Source organism: Castor canadensis, chromosome 8, assembly GCF_047511655.1.
Source record: "Castor canadensis chromosome 8, mCasCan1.hap1v2, whole genome shotgun sequence".
NCBI classification, from domain to species: domain Eukaryota; kingdom Metazoa; phylum Chordata; class Mammalia; order Rodentia; family Castoridae; genus Castor; species Castor canadensis.
Window position 1 is genome coordinate 19435617 of NC_133393.1, and position 24610 is coordinate 19460226.

General features: G+C 41.3%; 1 protein-coding gene across 2 annotated transcripts in view; it reads left to right on the forward strand.

Annotated features, from left to right (window-relative positions):
• Positions 1-24169, forward strand: part of Stk38 (serine/threonine kinase 38) — a 39319-nt gene extending 15150 nt beyond the window's left edge. For both annotated transcript variants that reach the window (XM_020179576.2, XM_020179577.2), the window contains exons 3-14: positions 53-104; positions 981-1103; positions 3587-3670; positions 7471-7594; positions 9973-10127; positions 12317-12419; positions 13229-13290; positions 18895-19012; positions 20047-20170; positions 20358-20453; positions 21673-21767; positions 22238-24169. In XM_020179576.2, coding sequence (XP_020035165.1) covers positions 53-104; positions 981-1103; positions 3587-3670; positions 7471-7594; positions 9973-10127; positions 12317-12419; positions 13229-13290; positions 18895-19012; positions 20047-20170; positions 20358-20453; positions 21673-21767; positions 22238-22368 — 1267 coding nt within the window. In that variant the 3' untranslated portion in view covers positions 22369-24169. The remainder of the gene's footprint in view (positions 1-52; positions 105-980; positions 1104-3586; positions 3671-7470; positions 7595-9972; positions 10128-12316; positions 12420-13228; positions 13291-18894; positions 19013-20046; positions 20171-20357; positions 20454-21672; positions 21768-22237) is intronic.
• Positions 24170-24610: the final 441 nt, after the last annotated feature.

Here is a 24610-nt window from a genome sequence, read left to right on the forward strand (position 1 = left end):
AGAAAGTTATTAAAAAATTACTTCATAAATCTTTTGTTATTGTTTGTTTTAGACAAAAGAAGTTAGAGAAAGTAATGGAAGAAGAAGGCCTGAAAGATGAAGAGGTAATTAATATTGGAATTTCTTCCTTAAAGTGCAGCCTGGAAGGTGTGTTACCAAGTGAGCCTTGGTGCCCAAGGGGAGGGTTTTGGTTCAGTCACAAAGGAACTTGAGGGCTGGCATGCTTCTGAACTTGCTGTCATTCAGTATCCAGGAAGGGAGGACTTGTTTAGGCAGAGTTAAAATAACTAATTAGATTTAGAATTCTAAGAAAAAGAAAAGATGAAATCAATGAATCAAATTAAATATACAAGAGTAAAGTAAGCTTTCTTGTGGAATTCATTGAATTCATTGCATGGGAGTAAGGTAAATGACTTAGATCATTGTGAAGGCAAAGTACCTCTCTTAAATCAGCCCTCTGCCCACTGCTCCCAAAAGTGGTAGGAGAAAAAACAGTTCATAAAGGGCCATGTGAATAACTGAATAGCCCTGGGAGTACTTCAGAACCCAAGGTAGAGCGAAAAATATTGCATACTTGTAGGAATAATAGGAAGTTCAAACACACAATGGACTGCAAAATATACAAATCCCAGAGTGAAGTAGAAATACACTTTTATGTTAGTTGAAAAAGATGAAAAGGCAATGTTGATTTGCTAGCCTCTCTTCACTGGAAGTGCTAGAACAGTGGCTGCTGAAATAGGTTAGTCAGGTTCTCAGAGGGGCACTAGGGTCTGTTCACTGCTGCTTACTTGCTGTGCTTGAAGACCAGAGGAGGGGAGGCGATCTATCCAGATCCTTCCACAGTGCTGTCAGGTGTAAGAAGGTTATGCCTCATCTAGTGTGACTCTTTTCCAGCTGAGTAAGACACAAACATGACTCTTAAAAAAGAGTTTCAGAATTTCAACTTTTCCCTTCCCTGCCCTCCTTTATTTAAACATTAGAAACGACTCAGGAGATCAGCACATGCCCGGAAGGAAACAGAATTTCTTCGTTTGAAGAGAACAAGACTTGGATTGGAAGATTTTGAATCCTTAAAAGTCATAGGCAGAGGAGCATTTGGTGAGGTAAAAAAACAGCAGCTATTTATCAAGTACAGAAAGACCACAGAACTTCAAAGCTTCTATTGTCTTCTATATAACCAAAATATACTGGGTTTAGTTGGGCCAGGTATGAGGACCTCACATCCCATTTTTTCTGTTTGTCTTTTTCTCTCCCCCCATTTCTCTCCTGTTTTGCTGGAGATGATGTAGGTGCTTTTTTTTTCCTTTTTTTGGTTATTTTGAGACAGGGTCTTACTTGTAGCACAGGATGGCTTCAAATTTAAAAATCCACCTACCTCCATCTTGCTAGTGTTAGAATTACAGGCTTCCTCCCCATGCTCAGTTACTGATGTTGGTGCTAAATTTAAATATTGAGCTAGAGCCAGATGCTCACGTGTGTAATCTTTATTACTCAGGAAGCAGAGATCAGGAGTATTGTGGCTCAAGGCCAACCCTGGCAAAATGAAGACAAGACCCTATCTCAAAAACACCCAACACAAGAAAAGGACTGGCAGAGTAGTTACTCAAGTGGTAGAATGCCTGCCTAGCAAAGGTGAGGCCCTGAGTTCAAACCCCAGTACCTCAAAAAAAAAAAAAAAAAAAAAGATTAAACTAGAGGAGTAGTTGAAGGAAAGACAGGATCAATGTGCATTATTTCCTTAGTGCTTCTCTCCTGTGTAACAGTGACCCGTTTGTAGATGATGGAGTCAAGATGCATACGATATCTCAGTGTCAAATAGCCATTGAACGCTGGGATTAGGCTTAGGTCTTCCTGATGTTAAAGCTCTTGCTTTTCCCAACATCGCAGTGTTTCTCCTGGCGCAAACTGATGAGTGTATATCTACCCTTTAATCTTCCCATGAGATTCGTCCAACTCTAAAATGAAGATTCTAGGAGTCAGAACTTACAGAAAGGTAGTGGTAGACGATTGAAAGCCTTTGTAGTTGGCCTAGCTACAACTATTTGTTTCTTTCCCTTTTCTTTCTCTTTCTTCTTCTTCTTTTTTTTAAACCCCAGGCCTTGGACTTGCTAGGCAAGTGCTGTAGTGCTGTGCTCTTCCAGCTTCTGATCCAGCTATTTTTTTTTAATAGCAATACTGGGAATTTGAACTCAGGGCCTCATCCTTGCTAGGCAGGTGCTCTTAGCAGTTGAGCCACTCTGCCAGCCCGGCTGTTCTTACAAATGAATCCTGTTTATCACAAGAGCAATCTGTTCGGAGAGTTTGAGTTCATGAGAGGTCATTCTCCTTAATGGAAAACACCCAAAGTGGACAACCTCCTGATGCAACAGTTTTATTACCTTTGTAGAGAGGGAGAGGCATATTATTAAAACTGGTACCCAGGGGAAATGGGAATACTATTTGAAAGACATAGGTGAAGGGTAAAATGGATCTTTGTATTCACAATCTCTGTTGTTCCCTGGAGAGGGAGAAAGCATTCTTCAAAGTACTTCCTGGACTGGCGGAGTGGCTCAAATGGTAGAGCGTCTGCCTAGCAAGCCTGAATTCAAGCCCCAGTGCTGCAAAAACAAACAAAGATGTCATGTTAAAAGCACTTCCTTCTGGGCGCCGGTGGTTCATGCCTATAATCCTAGCTACTCATGAGGTAGAGATCAGGAGGATCAAGGTTCAAAGCCAGCCTGGGCAAATACGTTCTCGAGACTCTTATCTTGAAAAGAACCATTAGAAAAAAGGGCTGGTGTAGTGGCTCAAGATGTAGGCCCTGAGCTCAGGCCCCAGCACCAGGAAAAAAAAAAAAATAGCAGAAAGCACTTCCTGTTTAGGGGAGGAATGGACATAGAACTTGATTTAGAAAAGACCTGAAGAAAGATGCAGGATAAAGGACTTGCTTATCTTGGGAGAGAAGGGAGTATGTGTAGGAACTTGCCAAGAAGTTTTTCTTTTGGTTTTCTTTTATAACAGAATTATCAATTCTCTTTAAAAACATTAGAAATACAAAAGAGAAAGAAAAACTATGAAACCTCATTTCCCTAGTTAAACATTTTAAAGTATTTTTTCCTTTCAGACATTTATTCCTATGTATGAGCTTTTACTTTTGTTTTAAATGTTGTAATTATTTACTTAGGTTTTCTGAGCTGACTAGATGATACGTACCAGGGGTTAACTAGTCCTAAAGTTTGAAACTGAAGATTTTAAGTTAGATGGGTTTGTTCAACTAGGGAGTCAACACTGTTGACATGCAGAGATATTTGAGGATGTTTCCTGTGTGTGAAGTATTCATTTTGAAACATTGGAAAACATTTTCTTCTGTTCTATTCCTAGTAGTTGCTTATATTCAAATTATAATGTTTCCAGTTTAAATATTACTTGCAGAGCCCTGGGTCTGACCCCAGCACTGGGGAAAGAAAATGCTTATTACAACACATGAAAGCATTAGCTTGCCAGAATGAATTTTTTTTTTTTTGGTAGTACTAGAGTTTGAACCCAGGGCTTTGTGCTTGCTAGGACAGTGTGAACTTTTAATTTGGCCTTTCTTCTATAATTTCAGGTGCGACTTGTTCAGAAGAAAGATACAGGACATGTATATGCAATGAAAATCCTTCGTAAAGCAGACATGCTTGAAAAAGAGCAGGTAAAGCATATTTGGAGCAGTTTTTAGTCTTTCTGAATTTTTTTCTCCTAAAACTATTCTTTTGCTTAATTGAAATTTTGTTAGCTTCTTTAGCTCTGTTATGTATGACTATAAATATAATGCTGCTTTTTCCTCCTAAAAATAAGTAGGTAATGGGGTTTGCACTCAGGGTCTCATGCTTGCTAGGCATGTTCTCTACCACTTGAGCCACTCCCCCAGCCTGGCAGTTACATATTTAAAAGCACAGGTAAAATGCCCAGGGGTTATGTGAAGTGTTTTTAAAGTTGAAACCTGTTAGAGAAAGCAGCAGCCAAATGAGTCTTCAAGTTGACCCAAGATGTCCTTATCATGAGAGCACTTCTTTTAAGTCATGCTTGGTGTGTTAATGTGTTTCTTACCAAATGCTGAGGAATAGATATTGTACATGTGCCTTGGAACTGAGGATTGGGAATTAGAATTTGAAATTTATAAAATGAAATGTGTCTTAATATCCACCATTCTGTATAACTTAATCAAAGCTGGGTCTTCCCATCTACTTGAGAGAGACCAAGTCTCTCTCAGAAGTCTTCCAACTTCTGAATGAATTTAGAAACACAATGCAAATGGCAGAGCAATGAAAAGTCTCCTTTAATGTTTAAGAACACTTTCTCAGGGCTTTGGATGTAGCTTAGCGAATGAGTACTTGGCCTAGCGTGTATGAGGCCTTGAGTTCCATCTCTAACCCCTCCACAACTCCCTCAAAAATGAACACTTTATGAAACCTGAACCTTCTTTGCAACTAGATCTGTGAGATACATACGTATTTTATACAAATTAAATAAGGTTTAAATATTGGACAGCTTATTTTTTAAAAAAACAATGCCGACTTTCTGTAAACCTAGTTTTATTTGGCTGGTAGTTGCAGAACGGATTGCAGAGGGTTATGACTGTAAATGTCCTGTAAAAGATCCAATGTTACAGCACAAAGAGAACTTGTGACAGGAAGAGTTCCTCATGTAGAGGCCAAGGGCAGGGATGGAGACACAGGCCCATCTGACACCTGTGAGGAAGTCTAATAATGGAGTCTTCTGCCTTCACATAAGTGTCACTTTAAAATGTGGAAATTTTATTTTTTCTTTCATTTTCATGTGTTACCCAAAAGCCTTAGACTCTCAGGAATTTCAGTTGAGAATCTGACTATAGTTTTAAGCTAATACCAACCTTGTGCAAAATGCACTATAGCCCTATTTGTGGATTACCTGGAGATTAGTGGGTGCTATGGGTGAAAGAGTGTTAGATTATTCTCGAGGAAACAGATGACCCAAATATGATATGTAAAAACCTTTTCTCAAATATGCCTTCTTCAAAACCAATTGCTGAAATTTTTTGAAATGAAAAATAAAAGAAATACCTATTAGAATTAAGATTAAGTGACATGTTAATTTATGCATCAAATGTTAGATTAACTTAATTGTTCAGCTTACTTTACCTGATGGACTCTGTTCCCTGGGTTTGATCTCAGTGTGGGCCAGTTAAAGTCTCCAACCACATACTCCCTGCGTTGGATATATTGAAGGAGCATGCAGTAGCTGTGTGCTGGGAAAGGTTAAAGGAGACCAGTGCAAGTCTGTCATCATTTTTTGGTGGAGTTGACAAAGTTCAGACTCATAGCCTAACTTTTTATGGTTTTATGTGCTTTATCCGGAGGAAAAAACATTTTTTTTGTTTACTTTTATTGAACTGAGTAGGAATTAAAGCTACCCATTGAGAGTTCAGTTCTTACTCTGTCCCACAAGGTAGAAAGTTCTGTTAACTGGAGAAACTTTAAAGACTGAGACATCATCCATGTAACCAGATAGTTCTCTTCCAGTGCAAAGGAAAACCTTCATTTGTGATGCCAGTGTACTGTTACATAGACAGAGACTGGCTATTATCGCTGCCCAGGATAGCAATTCTCTCTGGATCCCTTTAGATACTTCTGGAATGGGGGAAGGAAAACATTTTGTGAGTTGCACCTCTGGTGCTTGCCTCCCTTGCCCTGTATTCAGCTGACTCCACTTTCAGATCTTGAGGAGAGCTGGCAAGGTGTGCTTGCAGCAACTGCAGCTTTCCTCTTGACAAACAGGAAATGCTGCAGCCACCATTCTGTCCTCCACGGTGAGTGACAAGTGATGATAGTAGTGTCTCCTCTTTTCTTTGACTCCCTGCAGTAGGAGCTGGGGGAACAGATACATGTACAGTGTTAGTGCCTGGCGGGGTCATAGCTGTGACTACCGTGCTGCAGGTCAGCAAGCAGCATTAGTTCCCAAAGCCTTGCTTTTGTATTAAGGTCAAGAAAAGGCAGATGCTTTCCTTGCTGTGGTTTCATAGCACTGCTTCTTACCTCCCTGACTGTATGTGTCTCACTCTCATACCATAAGTACAGAGGTAAAAATGTAAGTTTTCTTCATATTGGAGCTATTTAAAAATTCCCCAAAGAACAATTTTAGTAGAGATTAAAATCCCAAAAATGTAAATTCATGTGCCTCTAAGCCCTGAGAGTCAGCGTGGAAGAATGAGCCTGGTTAGATGTAAGATAGGAAAGAATGGCTGGTGGAGTGGCTCAAGTGGTAGAGCACCTGCCTAGCAAGCATGAGGCCCTAAGTTCAAACCCCAATGCTGCCCCCCCCCCAAAAAAAAAAAAAAACAGGAAAGAGGGTGAGATCTGTGTTCAAATGGGAGTGTCATGGAAGAGTACCTGGTCTTGCCGAAGACATTCTGATAAAACCAACAAGTGTGTAAAACATAGTAAACAAGCCAACTTGGCAATAGATGTGCCAGTTTGTGAATCTTGATACATCTTTTACTTTGAAAAATACTGAAAAAACTTAAGACTGGCAACATATATTAAGACCAAACCTCTATTCAAGGCTTGGTCTGGGTCTTAATAAACTTACACTTGATTCAACCCAAATTTGGATCTTGTGGTACTTAAGAAAGAGGGAAGGTTGGGATTTGATAATATGTACAACATTTTGATTACTATTGCATATTTAAAATAAGGTAAATTTGATATTATAAAGCATTTTTAACAAAGTAATTCTACCACTTCTCCCAACTTCCTGCAACTTGGTCTCCTTAGCTAGATATCACAGTGAAAGTTGAAAGCTAGAAATGTCATTAATTTGAATCTGTCACTTAGATATTTTCATATTTTAGTGCAGTATGGATTGAACACATGCTGTGTGCATAGACAGGTAAATGCTATAGCATCATAATATTCTAGAATTGTTAACCAGTGCACTGTCATTTTAGATAAAATTGCAGGCTGGGGCTGTAGCTTAGTGGTGGAGCCCTTGCATAGCATGCACAGGCTCTGGTTTTGATCCCAGCACCACAACAGCAGAAACAAAAGCAAAACACAACAAAAAGTACAAATCCTCCTTGCCTAGATATCACAGATGTCATTGCAGACCTGAGGTAGGACTTGTTGGGAGTCTCACTTTGTTTGGGGCCTTGTTTTTATCCTAAAAAGATTAGAACAAAAATATCTGCAGAAGGGTGGTAATTTTATTAATCAGTGGTTTAATTTATAGCACTGTTAAAGTTGCTGTTTGCATTAACGCCATTCATCTTGCCATTTTTAAAGCCTTTCATCAGTCAAATTTTCATCACTAATACGCTCGAGTCAGATGTCAATTTTGAAATAGTAGGTTTGCCTAAACCAGTCTTTTGCATCATCACAATTAAATATTCAAAACATTATTTAAATTGTTTAAACAAATATACAATCTACTAAAGCAGAGCAAAGCTTGTCATTAATCCAATGCGTATACCTCCAGGTTGGCCACATTCGTGCGGAGCGTGACATTCTAGTGGAGGCAGACAGTTTGTGGGTTGTGAAAATGTTCTATAGTTTTCAGGATAAGCTAAACCTCTACCTAATCATGGAGTTCCTGCCTGGAGGTAATTACTGAACGATGAAAGGTCATTTTTCCTTTTTGTTTTGTGGTTTCTCTCTTTCACATCAACAATTAACACTTCTTTCTACTTTGAATTGTGCTTACAAAGCTGCTTTTTGTATTTTTTTTTAGGTTAATAAAGGAGGTCAATATGCTGTCTTGTGCTGGGGTGTCTTTCTATAATTTTAGTAACTTTTTCACTCATTCTCATGATTTCAGATGGACTTTTATTTCTTTTTCCTTTTAAAATGTATAGGAAATAAACTAGGGAACCTTGCTTTCTTTCCTTTCAGTGGGAATCATGTAGGATAAGTTATACACGTGACAAAATTGAAGCTATCACACTTTTTGTTCCAACTTTTTTGGTTTCTCTTTCTATAATTTATTAATAAAGAGTGACTTTCTTATTACCTATATTAGCATCAAGACTCAGTTTCTCTCTCTCTCTCTCTTTCTCTCTCTCTCTCTCTCAGTGGCACTGGGATTTGAACTCAGGTCCTCATGCTTGCTAGGCAGGCACTCTACCACTTGAGACCTCCCAACAGCTTTTTTTTGTGTAGGGTTTTTTTGAGGTAAGGTTTCAATCCTCCCAATGTCTGCCTCCTGAGTAGCTAAGATTACAGGTGTGAACCACTAGTGCCTGGCTGTTTCTCATTTCTGAGAGTTCCAAGATTTATATTCCTCTGTGTGTGTGTCTCCTAAGATGGCCCTAAAGTAAACTCAGAACAGAACATAACATCTATTCTGGGGAACACAGTCTGTTTCCCGTTGAGCGAGTGAGCTCTGAGAAAACTCTGGTAGAGAAAAAAAAAGATAACTATCTTTTTTGGTTCTTAAAGCAAATGAAATTTGACATGACATATTGATCTTGTGACAACCCTTGGTTTAGATCCAGGGTCATCAATAGTTTGTATTAATAATCGACCTAGGTTAGAAGAGTTGTCTGGTAGAGTGAGGAGACACTTTGAAATTTAGGTACCAGTCCTTACAAAGGAGCAGAAACCAGCTTGGCCCCCAGCTCCTCTGCCCTTATCCGCGCCATCTTTCATAGCTTCTGTATCTCCTGGACCCTGCTCTGTGTGTGTTTGGGGGAGCTGGCCTGAACAGCCATAGACCACCTGGCCTAAGCTCTTGGATTATCTGGGCAAACTCGTGCAGGTGAGGCCATTGGCTGCTCTCCTGGGCCATGAGCAAAGGCTCCACTTGATGCACTGCCCCCTGTCCCTTAAGTGTTGCCAGAGTGATGAGGAGTCATAGGTTTCAAGTCTTTGGCCCAAAAGAGCACTTAATAGATGCTTTAAGTTTTGCCTGAGGGGAAATACCTACTTTTCTTCCACAATACAAAAAATAAAGTTATAGTGAAATTCAAAAGGCGGCAGTATGATGCTCTGTGCACACCAGAGGCTTCTTTCTCTCCCATTTTCTAACAAAAGTGGCTTTGGGTGGTATTTAAGCTGAACCTTTCTTACTTTCCTTACACACAGTTCCTTTGCTTTTGTCTATTGTGTTTAGGATCTGAATCTTTTCTACCATTTTATATTGCTGGTATTAAGCAGCAGTAATTAAAATTTGGCTTTTCAGAAAACTAAAGAAGTTATCATTTAACTGCTAAAAACTGTTTTAAAAGGTATATAAAGGATACAGTGCATATTTAAACACCTGTAATAAAGCATTAGGAAGAAGAGGTGCTGTCAAGAGGTGGCAGTGAGACACGTGGGAGGCAGAGTCACACTGTCCAGTCCAGAGCATTTTCATCTCCTGTGGACAGTACTTTGCTGCCTATTATGCCCACCTTGTCTCCTGGTGTTTTGTGAATATAAGTTGCAAAGGTTGTTTTCAGTCTTCTCAAAATTCACATTTTTATTTGACATTTCAGTCTATATACTAACCAGTGTGGAAGTGGCACTTGCTTCTAGATGTAGAGGATAGAGCTAGAGTACAAAGTAAAGTGGGTTTTTCCCTGGTCCAAAAAATCATCCTAAGCAAATATACTTAAAAAAATTAAGTGTGGGAGAAATTATCCTTTTCTCCTCAGAGAAAAGTGGAAGTCACAGCATAGTGGTCAGTGTCACTTAGCTTAGATATACAATGCTTTTCTTCTCTGCGGCTGTGGTTTTTACCTTTAAATTTTAGAAACTGTTACTTGTCATTTTCCCCCATTAGCAATGTGGGTCAGTCTCAGGAACACAGCAGAGTTCTGTTTAGTTGTGTTATGTTGGCAGATGGGGAAGGCATATCTGAAAACTGGTACTTAACTCGTGTGTGTGTGTGTGTGTGCTTGCGTGTGCGTGTGTGCATGTGTGTTGTGTGTGCGCGTGTGTACACGCATGCATGTATGGGTGTCTGGTGTGTGGTGGTGGCTTTGCATCTTTTTGTTTCCAGGGGACATGATGACCTTGTTGATGAAAAAAGACACTCTGACTGAAGAGGAAACTCAGTTTTATATTGCGGAAACAGTGTTAGCCATAGACTCTATTCACCAACTTGGATTCATCCACAGAGACATCAAACCGGACAACCTTCTTTTGGACAGCAAGGTATGGGGTGAGCAGCACAAGTGGACTTTGCTGATCTAAGCAGCCTTTGCTGTAACACCTGCTCTCTGGTACTGACAGAGGAGCAGTGGTCTACCTTGTGTGGTTTTCTTTTTTTTTTTTCATGGAAATTCGCTCTCACTTCCTCTCTGAAAGGCTTAATGATTCCATAACTTGCTCGAACATTGCTATTGAAAATAATGAATAAGCTGATTGGGGTGGCACATGCCAGTAATCCCAGCACTCAGGAGACTGAGGCAGGAGAATCATGAGTTCAAAGCCAGCCTGGGCTATAGTAGTGAGATCCTGTCTTTAAAAAAGGAGGAGGATCTTCTTGATCTTCTTGAAAATGATCAAGAGCAAAAAATTGACTTTAGAGGGGGATTTTGTAATAAAGCCAAAGCCCGTACTCTCCTTAGCATATGATTAACTGCCCTGCTAATGTAGCACTGTCCACCCCTCTGTTGGGCAGCCTTGTCAGCTAATGAAGAACCAGGAATTAAGGCAACAATGAAAACCTGTCACAAAGTCCAGGTTCCTAATCACAGCCTCTGCTTAAAGGAGAGTCCTGCTCAGCCTCTGTGATAGCCTGTCTATATATGCAAGTGTGCTTATTTACTGGTCCCTAAACTCACTGTAAAGTAGAAGAGAGTCTCTGTGCTTCTCAGTTTTGGATAATTTTGGCAAATCACTTCACTATCTGGACCTTGTCTTTGGCAGCAGGGGGTGGTACTAGGAATTCGAACTCAGGGCCTTCCACATGCTAGGCAGGTGCTCTACCACTGGAGCTACACTCCCATCCCTTTTGAGCTTTAATTAATTAAGGAAGGGTCTTGCATTTTTGTGCTAATCTGACTTTGGACCTCCATCCCCCTACTGTGCCTCGCTATAACTGGGACTACAGGTACGTGCCACCACACCTAGCTTGTTGGTTGAGATGGGGGTCTCATTAACTGTTTGCCTGGGCTGGCCCCAAACCTCAGCTCTCCCAATGTCAGCCTCCCAGGTATCTGGGATTATAAGTGGGGGCTGCCATGCCCAGCTGTCTCACATTGTTCTTGTCTAGACAGTGAGCACAGTGACCTAGAGAATCTCTTAAGTCACTTTAGCTCCGGAATTCTAGAATGTTATGCTTGTTATGCAGAATTTTTGTCTTCACTGAAATTTTTTTCTAAGTAGAAAAGTAAATTTGATTCCAAGTGTAGTTTTCTTCCTTGCTGTCTTTTATAACTTTCTGACTATCTTTGAAAGGTCTGAAGAATTTTGTCTGTCTTTGGAAACCTTTATCTTTCTGTGTCAAGACATATCTCCCCTAATACAAAAAATAAAAAAATACCAAAAAAGGTAATTTTGGTCATGGGGGGTGAGACGGGGTGGGGCGGTGGTTTGTAGCTCAGTGGTAGAATGCTTGCCTAGCATGTGCAAGGCCCTGGGTTCAATCCTAGCACTACAAAAAAAACAAAACAAAAAACAAAAGCTGCATACCCATGACTCAACGCCTATAATCCTAGCTCTACTCAGGAGGTAGAGATCAGGAGGATCAAAATTCAAAGCCAGCCCTGGGCAAATAGTTTGAGAGACTCTATCTCAGAAAACGGCTGGTGGAGTGGCTCAAGAGGTAACAGTGCCTGCCTAGCCCTGAGTTCAAATTCCAGTGCCACCAAAAAAAAAAAAAAAAAAGCCTTTTTTGAAGATTACACAGAGAGTAATACCTGACTGCATTCATTAAAGAAGTAGTGACATCGTCTAGATGCTAACTGTTTATTTGTGCTGGGGTGGAACAGAGGGCCTTGCACTGTTGAGGTACATCTCTAGCCTTCAACTATGTTTAAAAGTCTGTATTTGTCCAGGTATGGTGATGTATACCTTTAATCCTAGTATTTGGGAAGCTCAGGTAGGAGGATTGTGAGGTCTAGGCCAACCTGAGCTATATAGTGAGTGAGACCCTGTCTCAGAAAAGAAAAGAGAAGAAAAAAACCTGTATTTGAACAAAATCAAAGTTAATGTACAAAAATGTTACTAATATTGAGGATTTGTAGTGCTCTTTTAAAAGTTTGTTATATATGTTTTTTCTTCTAATGAAAGGGGGAAAAAGGCAGTGTGGTTTGACTGTGAAGACGTAACGAACACTGGAATAAGCAGAAGAAATGTCATAGTTCATCCACACATCTCCTTGTCTCTTCTTCTCATAGGGCCATGTGAAACTTTCTGATTTTGGCCTTTGCACAGGTCTGAAAAAAGCACATAGGACAGAATTTTACAGGAACCTGAACCACAGTCTCCCCAGTGATTTCAGTAAGTATTAGCAGTGATGTCAGCATTTTTGTTCCTTGATTGGGTATAGAAGAGCTGTTATTCTGGTAACCAAATAATTCAGGACAGATAGGAGATTCTGACAGCAGGAGTTTTTCAAGAAGAAAAAGACTTTCTCATGTTTGCCTGTGGTTTATATTGTCTGGTAAGGCACGATGAGTGTTGTCAGATGTGTTGAGACAGATGTTGAAAAGAGTTTTGTTAGCTCTGTGCTAGGAAGGCTGGCCATGTGCAGATAAGCACAGGTGGTGGAGGAGAAAGTCCTGGAGCAGCTTCAGAGGGCATTTGACCTCTGTGCTTCTCTGGAAAGGTAGAGCGAGGTTTCTCTTTATGAGGGTCATCTCCACTTGAGCATTATCAACTCATCGATGACTCTAGTGAGGCTACAGTTTGTCCTAGAAAAATTTCTGTCAAATATTGTCTCCTAAATTTAGAAGTCCAGTTGCTTCTTGTGGAAATTTGTGAGAAACTCTTTAAGTATTTTAGGTCTACTTCAGAACCTTGGCTTCTGACCGAGACTGCATTCCCTGTGATTCTCATCAAGACCTTCCTGCGTTCTCTCTGGCTACAAGATACACATACAGTGCTGCTTCCAGCTCTCACTGGGATTCTTTGAGTTAATGCTTTAGAACCTCTGTTCTGGACTTACAGAACTCCTTGGAAGTGTGCCATCAGAGATGGTGACGGGTGGCTAGAGAGCAAGACTTAGGGGCTCCTGCAACTTGTGCCAGAGCCCAGAGTAGGAAGTGTTCCTCTCTGAGCCTTGATCCAACCTTTTTCTCTACTTGTAGCTTTCCAGAATATGAACTCCAAAAGGAAAGCAGAAACCTGGAAAAGAAACAGACGCCAGCTAGTAAGTAATGTCTGTGGCTTCTGCAGTGCTCCAAACCAATTGTGAATGAACTTTGAAAATGCCCACAGATCTGCATTTGATATATTTACGGCAATCCTTTGTTTTTAGCATTGCCTTAGTAGAGCAGCATTGCTGTCATGGTCGTGGCACCAGCAACGTTTTGAAGGAAGGTGATAATGGTGTTTTGATTGTGATATTTTCAGTGACCTCATTCTTATTGTTTAGGTTGGTAACAATACTTCTCCTTTCTGTTCCATCTTTCCCTGGTAAAGGGGTTATATTTAAGCTGGAGATCTCTTTGAATTGAAACTAAGTACAAGTAACCTACCTTGAGCTTTTTAGGCGTTGTCTCTCAGACTTGTTAAAATTTTGACCCAATTAGACAAGGACTCCTCCATTCATCTGCCTAACCTTTTCTTACTTTGTGGTGTGGCAGAAAAACATACTTGTTAATCAAATTTGTAGAGAAATATAAAGGAAATTTTTTTTTTGTAGTAAAAATAATAGTGTTATTAGGAAAGAAAGTTAGTATAGCAGGATAAAAATGGGGAGAAATGGGGAAAAAAGAAACATTTCCTTCCCCCATACAGGAAATGGGAGTAGGGACTCTGGAAAGTTTTTAATTATTTTACAAGATTTGAATATATGCACATATAAAATTATGCCCCATAGCAGTGGGCTAGGATGTAGCTCACTGGTAGAGTGCTTGCCTAGCTTGCGTGAGGCCCTGGGTTTGATCCCCAGCACCAGAAAAGTAAAGACAAAAATAATAAAATAAAAGTGTACCCCATAAGCTTAAAAATAAGTAACTTTATTTCATTTTCCTTGATAGTGTATTGGAAGTTATTAAGTATAAACGCACCAGTGACATATGGTAGCATTGACTGCTCTGTGTTTTCAACAGTGTTGGGAGATTGAATCCCGTGTCTACCTCTTGAGCTACAACCCCAACCTTTTTTTTTTTTTGAGACTGGGGATTTGCTATGTAGCCCAGAGTGGCCTCAAACTTATGTAGCCTTTCTTACTTTTCCTGGCTGCACCTGAATTTCTGTTTGTGGTTGGAAACTGCTTTCAGAGCTTACTGAGGCTGGGGCTGTCTGGACATCAGTCAGACGCTGTTTGTAGAGCAGCACTTTTAATTTTGTGGTTCCCACCTTGGACTTCACATACTCGTGTCTGTCCCACCCGCAGGTTCTCATTCAGCTCTGGGGTATAGTCTGGGTTTCTGAGGTGTGAAAGACTCAGGGTGATTCTGCTGTGCAGTTAAAGTTCTGTGCTGTGTGTGTGTGTGTGTGTATTTCTTTTTCCTCCTTTTTCTTGTTTTGTTTGGGTTTTTGAGATAAGCTTACTATAGCTTGTCTGGCTTTAGGCTGGCCTTAAATTTTCTGTGTCACCAAGGCTGGCCTGGATTGGGAGGATCCAGGTTTGAGGCCAGCCTGGGCAAATAGGTTATGAGACCCCATCTCTAAAATAACCAGAGCAAAATGGATTGGAGGTGTGGCTCAAGTGGTGGAGTGCCTGCTTTGTAAGTGCAGACCCCTGAGTTCAAACCTCAGACCACCAAAAAATAAAAAAAAAAAAAAGGAGGATTGGAGATGTGGTTCAAGTGCTAGAGTACTTGTCTAGCAGGTACAAGGCTCTGAGTTCAAACCCCAGTGCTGCCAAAAAAAAAGCCAGCAAAAGGTAAGAAATCTTCCACGATTATTACTATTTTTTTTAATCCGGTCCTGAGGATTTGAACCCACAGCCTTCATACCTGCTACAGATGTGCGATACACCTGAACTATACATTGAGTCCTTTTTGCTTTGCTCTTTGCTTTCTCCCTTTTTTCTTGTTTTTAAAGCAGAGCAGGATTTAACCTTTGGTTACTGTGCTAACATTTGTTTTGGCGGGTAATTTAGGTTAATTACTTAGACAAGCTTTGTTCTTTGACGTACCAGAGGGTCATCAGAAAGGAAGGTGATTTCACAATTTACACATCTGTAGTTAAATATCATTTTGAGAGGTTTTTTTTTTCTTTTTTAAATATGAGTAAACTTAAGGCCCTGATGCTGTAATTTAGGTTTTTTTGCCTTTTATTCTACTTATAGTAGAAATGGGACCGTAAAAATTAAGGTATGGTCACATTCCCTCTTCATAATGTGAAGAGAATGAAGCCTCCTCTCAGTCTTGGGCCCTTCCCACGGGAGCCCATTCAGCTAGCACTGCACTGAGGATGTGCGTTCGTTAATGCTCAGTGAGTGACTGCTCTAGGTTGAGTTTAGTGTAGTCTGTGGGCCTAATGGGCTAATCTTAGGCCCCAGTAACTGATAAGCTAGTAGATATGAGTCAGCTTGAAGCTATTAAACCAGAGTTCAGAGATGATGAGCAAGTAAGTATCTAATCTTTGTAAGTTTATTTAATGCTGAGGGTAGAATTTAAAGACATGATTAAGTCGGAAATAAAGTTGATTTATTCCCATGATGCCATAAAATGAAGTCATAGGTTGAACACATTTTGATTGAGATTGACTGCTGCCCAGTAGAGTTCTTCTAGATTATGGCTTTCACAATGCTATAAACACTTAGACACGAAGTAAACAAGAGATGCTGATTTAAGAGGGCTGAAGTGAAGGGTGCCCCAGTGTGGAGGTCTGGGAGGAGGTGCTCTCCAATTGGAAAGGCTCCACATAGTACACACGGTACAGTGAATGAGTGAGGGGGCAGCTCCACAGTGAGAACTCTCACTCTTTATGGCTATACTTTGTAAATGCAAGGGTTTTTTTTAATGCCTTAGTAACTTGAAGGATTTGTTTTTATGTGGCAACAGAATTTTTTTTTTAAGTAATCTTTGATTAAGCAAGAATAAGACTTAATGTTCATCTTCTTAAGTTAACAGATTTCTATGGTTTCTTTCCTTTATGATTAGAGAGAAAGTACTTTTGATTCTTGAGAGGGGCCCAATCATTATTTCAGACTTCATTTTTTTTATGGCACTGGGGATTGAACTCAGGGCCTAGTGCTTGCTAGGCAGGCGCTCTACCACTGGAGCCACTCCGCCAACCTTGTTTTGTTTTGGGTATTTTTTGAGATAGGGTCTCAAGAACTGTTTCCCAGGGCTGGCGTCGAACCACGATCCTCCTGATCTCTGCTTCCTGAGTAGCTATCATTACAGACATGAGCAATGGGTGCTTGACTATTTTGGACTTTAAAGCTTAAAAAAATATAAAAAACAGCATTTATGTTATTTAATAGTTAAATAAAATTACATATGATTTAGCTACATGGAAAAACTGGATTCCCTACTTTATAGTCCTCACAAAAATCAATTCTAAAAGGAAAATAAAATTTTAGAAAGTACAAAGCAACATTTTTATGATTTAAGAGCAAGGCATTATTTCTTACATAAGATACAACTAGCATAAATCAAGGAAAATTTGACTTATTTTAGTACTTTAAAGGAAAAAGATTTCTCTGTATCAAAAGACATAAACAGATGAAAAAGAGAAACCATATGGTACAGAAATCCTGCAGTTCTACCCAAATCACAGGTCCTGAGCCAGGCGGCCTGTAGAAGAAGGTTTCTTGCATTTTCTTTAAAATAACTAACTCAGTGTACATCCACTGAGAAATGGTTACATTAGGAATGGTGTGTGTCACAGCAGGGAAGATGGCCCACTACAGCTACATGTGCAGCTCAGGTGCAGAAACCGCATGGGAACGACACCACTTTTATAAAGCCCAGACTAAGTAAGATCTCATTCAGAGAGTCATTTGCAGAATTGAACTTTCTTTCAACAAGTAGAGGCTTTTTTTTGTTAAACATGAAGTCAGCATAGTGGTTAGATGGTGAGGAGGCGTTGTATATAGAGGAGCACAGAGTTAGTGGTGTTGGTATTTGTTTCCTTTGTTAAACTCCTGGGTATTCATTTCATTGTTGTGCCTTAATTTGATAACTCCATATATATGTATGTGATATAATACTTATTTTTGGTATGTGACAAATATTATTTCATTTGAAAAGCCATAAGAATAATAAGCCTGGAAAGAAGATATTTTCAAATATGTAAAACTATTAAGGATTAAAAAGTGTCCTGAATTTGTAAAGAAGTCCTATGAGTCAGGTGTGGTGGCTCATGCCTATAATCTTAGCTATTTGGGAGGCTGAGATTGGTCATGGTTTGAGGCCAGCCCAGGCAAATAGTTCACGTCTCCAAAAATAACCAGAGCAAAATGGGCTGGAGGTGCGCCTAAAGCTTTGGTTGCAAAGCTTTACCAAAATGTTGAGTGAAAAACACAAGTTGTGACATTGAAGACTGATGCAATGTAGTATGAAACCCTTTACTACATGCTAAATGCACAAAAAGCAAGGAGTACATAATTATTGTGTGAGTGACACTGCAACTTCAGGTGTTTTTTTGTTTGTTTTTTTACCTCATTGGGGAGGAAAGGTGGAGATATTTAAGGCAGAGCCTTCATTGTTCCTAGAGTTTTGTTTCTTTTTTTTTTTTGGTTCTGGGGTTTGAACTCAGGGTCTACACCTTGAGCCACTCCACCAGCCCTTTTTTTGTGATGGCTTTTTCGAGATAGAGTCTTGTGAGCTGTTTGCTCCTTGGGCTGGCTTCAAACCTTGATCCTCTGATCTCTGCCTCCTGAGTAGCTAGAATTACAGGTGTGAGCCACTGGTGCCCAGCTTAGAGTTTTGTATCTTTTAAAAAAGACAAATGATTGAGATAAACATGGCGGATTATTAACCTCTAATATGGGGTGGTACATGTGTTTTGCATTGTCTGATTTTCTTCTGCATGTTTGTAATAGTTCATTTTATTTTAAAAGGATAACACAACTGTAATTTCTTATTTCATTTATTTATTTTGGTGAGACTGGGGTTCGAAGCCAGGGTTTCAAGTGCAGTTTTTTCTTTTCAAGGCTGTGTAATATTTGTATCTCCTTGGTGGGAGCATCTTCTGCTTGGCCCACGCTCCAATGTCAAGTGTCTCGGAAGACTTGACTGCACTTCGCCTAGCTTATTAGAATGGAGTCCTTGAATTTAGAAAGTTTTCCACTATTTACAGAAATGATTGTTTGGAAAGTAGACATTTATGACCATTTGACCTATAGGATTTAGCTTTGGCTTTTAGTATTTCCCTTTATTTTCTCAAACTAAAGAGTATATTTGGTAGAAAGAGGGTTTTGGCACAAGATATTTAATTTCCAAAGTGGACTCTGCCAGTTAACTAGTTCTGAGGCCTTGGGCAAAGGCAGATTGGAGGCAAGTTCTGTCTGCAGTGTTGGGCTGGCAAAGTTTTCCTTGTAGCAACGTATCCGGATTAAATAAGCTCACTCACATATTGAACCCAGAGCCTGTTCCTAACGGCTCAGTAAATTCCGGTGGTGAGCTACAGGCTTTGGCTATGTTTAGGGAGGGTTTTCTGCCTCATTAATAAAGCTGTTGTTTGTTTTGGAAAGTGCTCTGGCAAATCAAGCTGCATTAAGCCACTAGACCATTTGCTTATTTACTTTTGGGGTAACTCATGGTGGTACATGTAGCCTTTGGTGTCTAGGATAGGACTCTGGGCACCCCCTTCCTGGCTGTCCCTCCCTGATGTGTGGTACGTGTTTCAGGCCTTCTCCACAGTAGGCACTCCTGACTACATTGCTCCCGAGGTGTTCATGCAGACCGGGTACAACAAGCTCTGTGACTGGTGGTCGCTTGGGGTGATCATGTATGAGATGCTTATCGGTAAGTTGCATGTTTCCAGAGCACTGTTTGGTGCACCCAGAATGCCCTCTGCTCTGATGTTAGAATATCTCAGTAGGGGGTGAGCTAGGCGCTTTTCTCTTCATGTCTTTCAAAGTGAAGCTTCCTGGGGAGACAGCTCTTTCAGTCAAGCGTGCCCCAGTGTACTTTAGGCTTCTGGTGCCTGTGTTACCTTGCTGATCTGATTGTGCTGTGTTTGTCTTCCTCCTGTGCATCCCTCCTCTCCATCTGACAGTTCTGTCAGCCACTGCCACTTAGTAAACGTCTGTAATGTGTAAAATGCTTTAAACCGGGCACTGCCTTACTTCCTCTTGACTTGTGATTTGCTGCCCTTTTTCCCAGTTTTGAAAACTCTCTTGCCCTCTTATTTGGACAGTGTGTCTGTGAATTCAAGGGACACATCTGTGGGGTGGCCCTGTGCCATTGAGCACTAGGAGAGTGAGTTATGTGGGTGCCTGGGTGTGGAGTTGTGCAGTTGTGTGGTCTTTGGGAACGCTGGATGGATGCCTGTGGACACCCTGTGTGGACGGAGATTGGGTAGTAGGTATCTGAGGGTTATTCTCTTGCCTGTACTTCTCAAGAAGAGGCATGGCAGTCACTTTTAAAACCTGTGCTTTTCAATCCAGCTGTGTGCTGCTCTACCCGTCTCCAGCTATTCCTAGACAGACTCATTTTTAAATGATGTTTCATCCTCATTTCTTCTTTGGGCATGGTGTTCCCCACTCCTGCAACTCTTCTTATGTCCTCCTTTCTTTTCCCAGCTCCAACTATTAGCTGGCCTCCTAGTGGTACCAGAGGCACAACTTCACTTTGGGTTTACAAGTTTGGGGAGAAATGAGAAATTGGTTTAGATGTTTCCTGGGATGAGTGGAAAATCCTGTCTGTGTCATGGAGGAATGGCCTTGCAGAGGTATTGAGTAGTTGTTAAAGGCACAGAGAACTGTGTTAAGGAGACTGGCTAAGTCAGGTTCAGTGTTCCTGGATGTAAACGCTCCCAAGTTCCTTTTGTATTACAGGCTATCCACCTTTCTGTTCTGAGACCCCTCAGGAGACATACAAGAAGGTGATGAACTGGAAAGAAACTTTGACTTTTCCTCCGGAAGTTCCCATCTCTGAGAAAGCCAAGGATCTAATTTTGAGGTATCAGAAAGCATAGACTTTTTGGCATGAATGAATCCATTTTTTAAAAATTTTTCATTATTTCCTGGGTCTGCACCCTGCTTCCTTCCATTCCTTCCATTCCTTAGAGAGGGAGGGGAGGAGAAAGAGATTCCTTTCTTTTCCTGAAGAAACTGCTTGAGTATGCTGAAAAGCCTGTCTTTTTCAGATTCTGCTGTGAATGGGAACATAGAATCGGAGCCCCTGGAGTTGAGGAAATCAAAAGTAATTCTTTTTTTGAAGGTGTTGACTGGGAGCATATCAGGTATATATCAGGACTATCATTGGTAAGCTAAGTAATGGAAGAGTTTCTTAGGAATTTGGGTGTTTTCTAGATTTTCATTCATGGTGAAGATTGGAGTTGGGCTGCTTTTTTTTTTTTGGGGGGGGTGGAATTGGGGTTTGAACTCAGGGCTTTGCCCTTGCAAAGCAGGCACTCTACCACTTGATTGGTAGAACCTCTAGTCCATTTTGCTCTGGTTATTTTGGAGATAGGGTCTTATGAACTATTTGCCTGGGCTGGCCTCAAACAGATCCACCCAGTCTCAGCTTCCCAAGTAGCTGGGATTACAGGTGTGAGCTACTGGCGCCTAGCTGGAGTTGGGATTCTTTGCAGCCATGTGCCATGGACTGTATTGAATCCGACAGTTATTTGCAAAGTGAGGTAAACTTTGGGTTGCATGGTGAAGAGAGTGTTTGGGAAGCACGCTGTGTCTTTGCTTTTACCCAACCTCTCTAGCATGGAGGGCCACCAGTGGAGTTATCCCTATCCACAAGGTAGAGCCTGTTACTGGGAGGTAAAGGAACAAGGAGTAGAAGGAGGAGGGGCCATGCAGAGGGTAATGGCGAGAGAAAGAAAAGGAGATTGTTCTGGGAGTGGGTAGGGTGCTTCCAGAGGCCTTGAGAGCCTAGGTTGCCTGCTGGAGTCTCAGACCTTTATTTTGAGACAGAGTTTTACTCTATAATCCAGGCTGACCTGAAACCTAGGATCCTCCTCCCTCAGTCTCCCAAGTGCCGGGAGTACAGGTGTGTGCCATCCAGCCAGCTTCCTTGTGATTTTTATCTTTACCTCCTTTTTTGTCACATTTTTTAGCCACCATGCTGGTTGGTGCCTCCAGTGGAAAAAGGATAGAGCCAGACATAAGGGGGTGTTTAGCAGTTAAGTTCCCCTTCAGTAGAAAGGGCAGGTTATCAAGAGAGTACATCATCTAGGAATTGTACTTTCCCCTTCTTGTTCCTGTCTGTCTTTCTAGCTGGGAATGGTTGAGTTACTTTTATTTTTCTCATCTTCATTAATTTTGTTTGGATGCAGTCAGCTGGCTCAGTTGGTCAATATTCATAAGCTTTTTGAAGAAAATAAAGCCTCCGTGCCCGTGAACAGTCTTTCCATGTCAAGCCAGAGTCTTTTGCTGGAGAAAGCCTGGAGTACTGTAATCCCTGTGAATGCTAACCGTAGACATTTTTGGCATGTCTGTTCTTGGCAGAGAGAGACCTGCTGCAATATCTATCGAGATCAGAAGCATTGATGATACCTCAAACTTTGATGAGTTTCCAGAATCTGATATTCTTAAGCCAACAGGTAACTCCACCTGCACTGCCTCAGCTGCTTTAGAGTCGCATTATTCTCCCTACCCCAATTTGGGGGATGTTGCAAGTCAGGGTAGAGGATGTGGAGAAGACCGTCAGTCCTTCTGGGTCTTGGGAAGCATTTCTCCAGGACTGAGTAGTGGCAAGGCCCTGTTGAATAGTGTTGAGTACAAACTTCATGTGGAGCTGGGTAGATAAGTCACAAAAATCTGTCCTTTCGTAATTTATTATATTAAAGGCTAGATAAATGGAAAAGAAATGGGAATTTAAAACTTTGAAAGTATTATGAAATATGAGAAATTTGAGGTTCAAAAACATAGACAAGCAAATGTAGGAAATTTGCACAGAGGAAAATATCTTTTTCCAAATAGAAACATTGGTGAGTTCTTCACAATGTCGTGTTTTCTGTACTGAGTAGCCCATTGGCATAAGGCAGTGAGTCCACATGTCTTTCTTTCCCAGTGGCCACGAGTAATCACCCTGAGACTGACTACAAGAACAAAGACTGGGTCTTCATCAATTATACTTACAAACGTTTCGAGGGTCTGACTGCAAGGGGCGCCATACCTTCCTACATGAAAGCAGCAAAGTAGGACCCTGTGTGGAATCCAAATGGAGCAGAGTTCTTTGTACAACATGGTGGTTTTCCTCTCACACTCTTTTGAAAGTGCTTCCAAGAAGTTTATAGAACCCATCAATATGTCACAGTAAGGTCTCCTGAAATGCGATAGAAAGTGGATTTCCTTCATGATGCACCTGAAAACTGATGGAACAGAGAGAACCATTTTTGTACCGGCCACAAATAGCTGTCTTGCTTCTTTAGGAGCATCATGAGCCAATTTGATAGGCATTTTAAAAAGAATTTGAATTTTCCTAAGTTCATCAGAAGGGGATAAAACAGCCCTCAGCCAACATTACTGAGATAACCCAATATCAGCCAATTCCTGTGATGTGGTGACATGCCACCTGCCAAGCCCATCAAGTATTTCTTTTCTTTGTATAGCTAAAAGTTCCATAGTACTAAGGAAATACAGCAATAATGAACGTGTGCGTCAGCAGCCAGCATTGTGGCTGAAGAACTGATCCCATTCTGAGGGGGATGAGGGTAGTGTTCTCCCCATACCTCAGCCTCGCCAGTGGCTTTCCATAGCCGTCATTCATGGTGCACTTTATTTATGGTACTAGGACAGAGACCCTTAATCCACTGATTTATCTCTGCCCTCCCAGCCATCCAAAAGACTGCTGCTCTTCGGAGTATCAACGACCCACTGCTACTCTTAGGAGGTCCACGACATCATTGGGCACTGCCAGGAAGCTGTGGATCAAGTGGAAGACCCTCAATTTCTCTTCACTGGTGTATCAGGAGACCCTAAGGTGGATGTTGTTGACCTACAAGTGCTGCCAACAGGAGCTTAGTGTGTTCCTGGGAGTATAGCAAGGACCAGGTGGAGGCGTGTGGCCTGAAACTTTCTCAGCTAAGGTGCTGCATTGCACCATCTCCACAAGCTCCTTGGAAGTGTCAGAACTAGCCTGATAGAAAGTGCACAGCCATCTTGTGGACAGGGCCTTGTGAAGCTCACTCCTTGGTCCCTGGTGCAGCCGTGTTTTGTCTTTTCTTTCCCTTGGTATTTCTCTTCTCCCTGATTTGCATAGCCGTTTTGCCTTGGAGTTATGATTACAAATTTTTCCTTTGTAGATGCCTTCCGGGGGGTACTCCCCCCCCAACCAAAAGGGTTGCCTGCAGCTTGGGCTGACCTGGCCTCTCCGCTGTGGCATTCTCTCACGAGACTGAATTTTAGCACAAAGTGCCTTCTCTGTCATGGCTGGTGCCACCTCTAGAGGACTTTTTCTGCGTCAGAAAATTGTGGAGGTTCCATCTTAATGCATTATTAGTTTTTTAAGTTTTGATAACTCTTAACACATCATTTGCACCTGTGTGGTAACTGCCTCTTGCAGAGTATCGTGGCCAAGCTACACCTTGCCTTCTGCCAGTCTTAAGGTTATGAAGTCAGCTTTGTCCTAGCTCAGTCATTCAGAAAGGGAAAATGGATTTCAGAGTTATAGTTGGAAGTGAGACTGCTTGTGTTTTAGCGTCTTAGATGGAGGTAAAAGAATGCTAGGGAAGTCTTAACTCTGGATGAAGGCAGTGGTTAGCCTCTCACTCGCAGCCTGCTAGTGAAGAGAAAGTCAGTGAGATTTTTGTGTGACCTTGTAGTCTCCGTGTTACCGAGTAGTTGGGTGTTTCGCATGAGTGTGAGATGCGCACCAGTGGAGAAGTAACTGGAGTAGCAGTAGAGTCTGCGTGGTGGGAGTGACGGGATGGTTTGTTTTAGGGGAAATGTCTGTATTTTAACTGTTAAATTTCTGAATAAACTGTGACAACAGCAGTGGCAATCTGTGTTGTGTTTAAAGTTCATGATTCAAAGAAGCAGAGTACTGAAGGTGCGGCTCCTCTTCATCCAAAAACATCAGAACATTGTTGTCATCGTTGGTGGCTGTCCTCAGCTCTTATGTGTTCATGGAGCTAGTCTTTGAATTGGTGTCCATACAGAGAAACTTCTGATGGCACCACACACGTTCTTTTCTGCCTCACTTGGGTTATGGGGCAGTGGGCCTTCCCTTCACAGTAAGGTCAGGCATACCTATGGACAAAAGTGCTGCCAACAGTACAAAGGCCAGGCGCCAATGGCTCACGCCTGTAATTCCAGCTACTCAGGAGGCAGAGACCAAGAGGATCACGGTTCAAAGCCAGTTGGGCAAACAGAGTTCAGGACACCCTATCTTAAAAAAACTCATCATAAAAGAAGGGCTAGTGGGTTGCTCAAGATTTAGGTC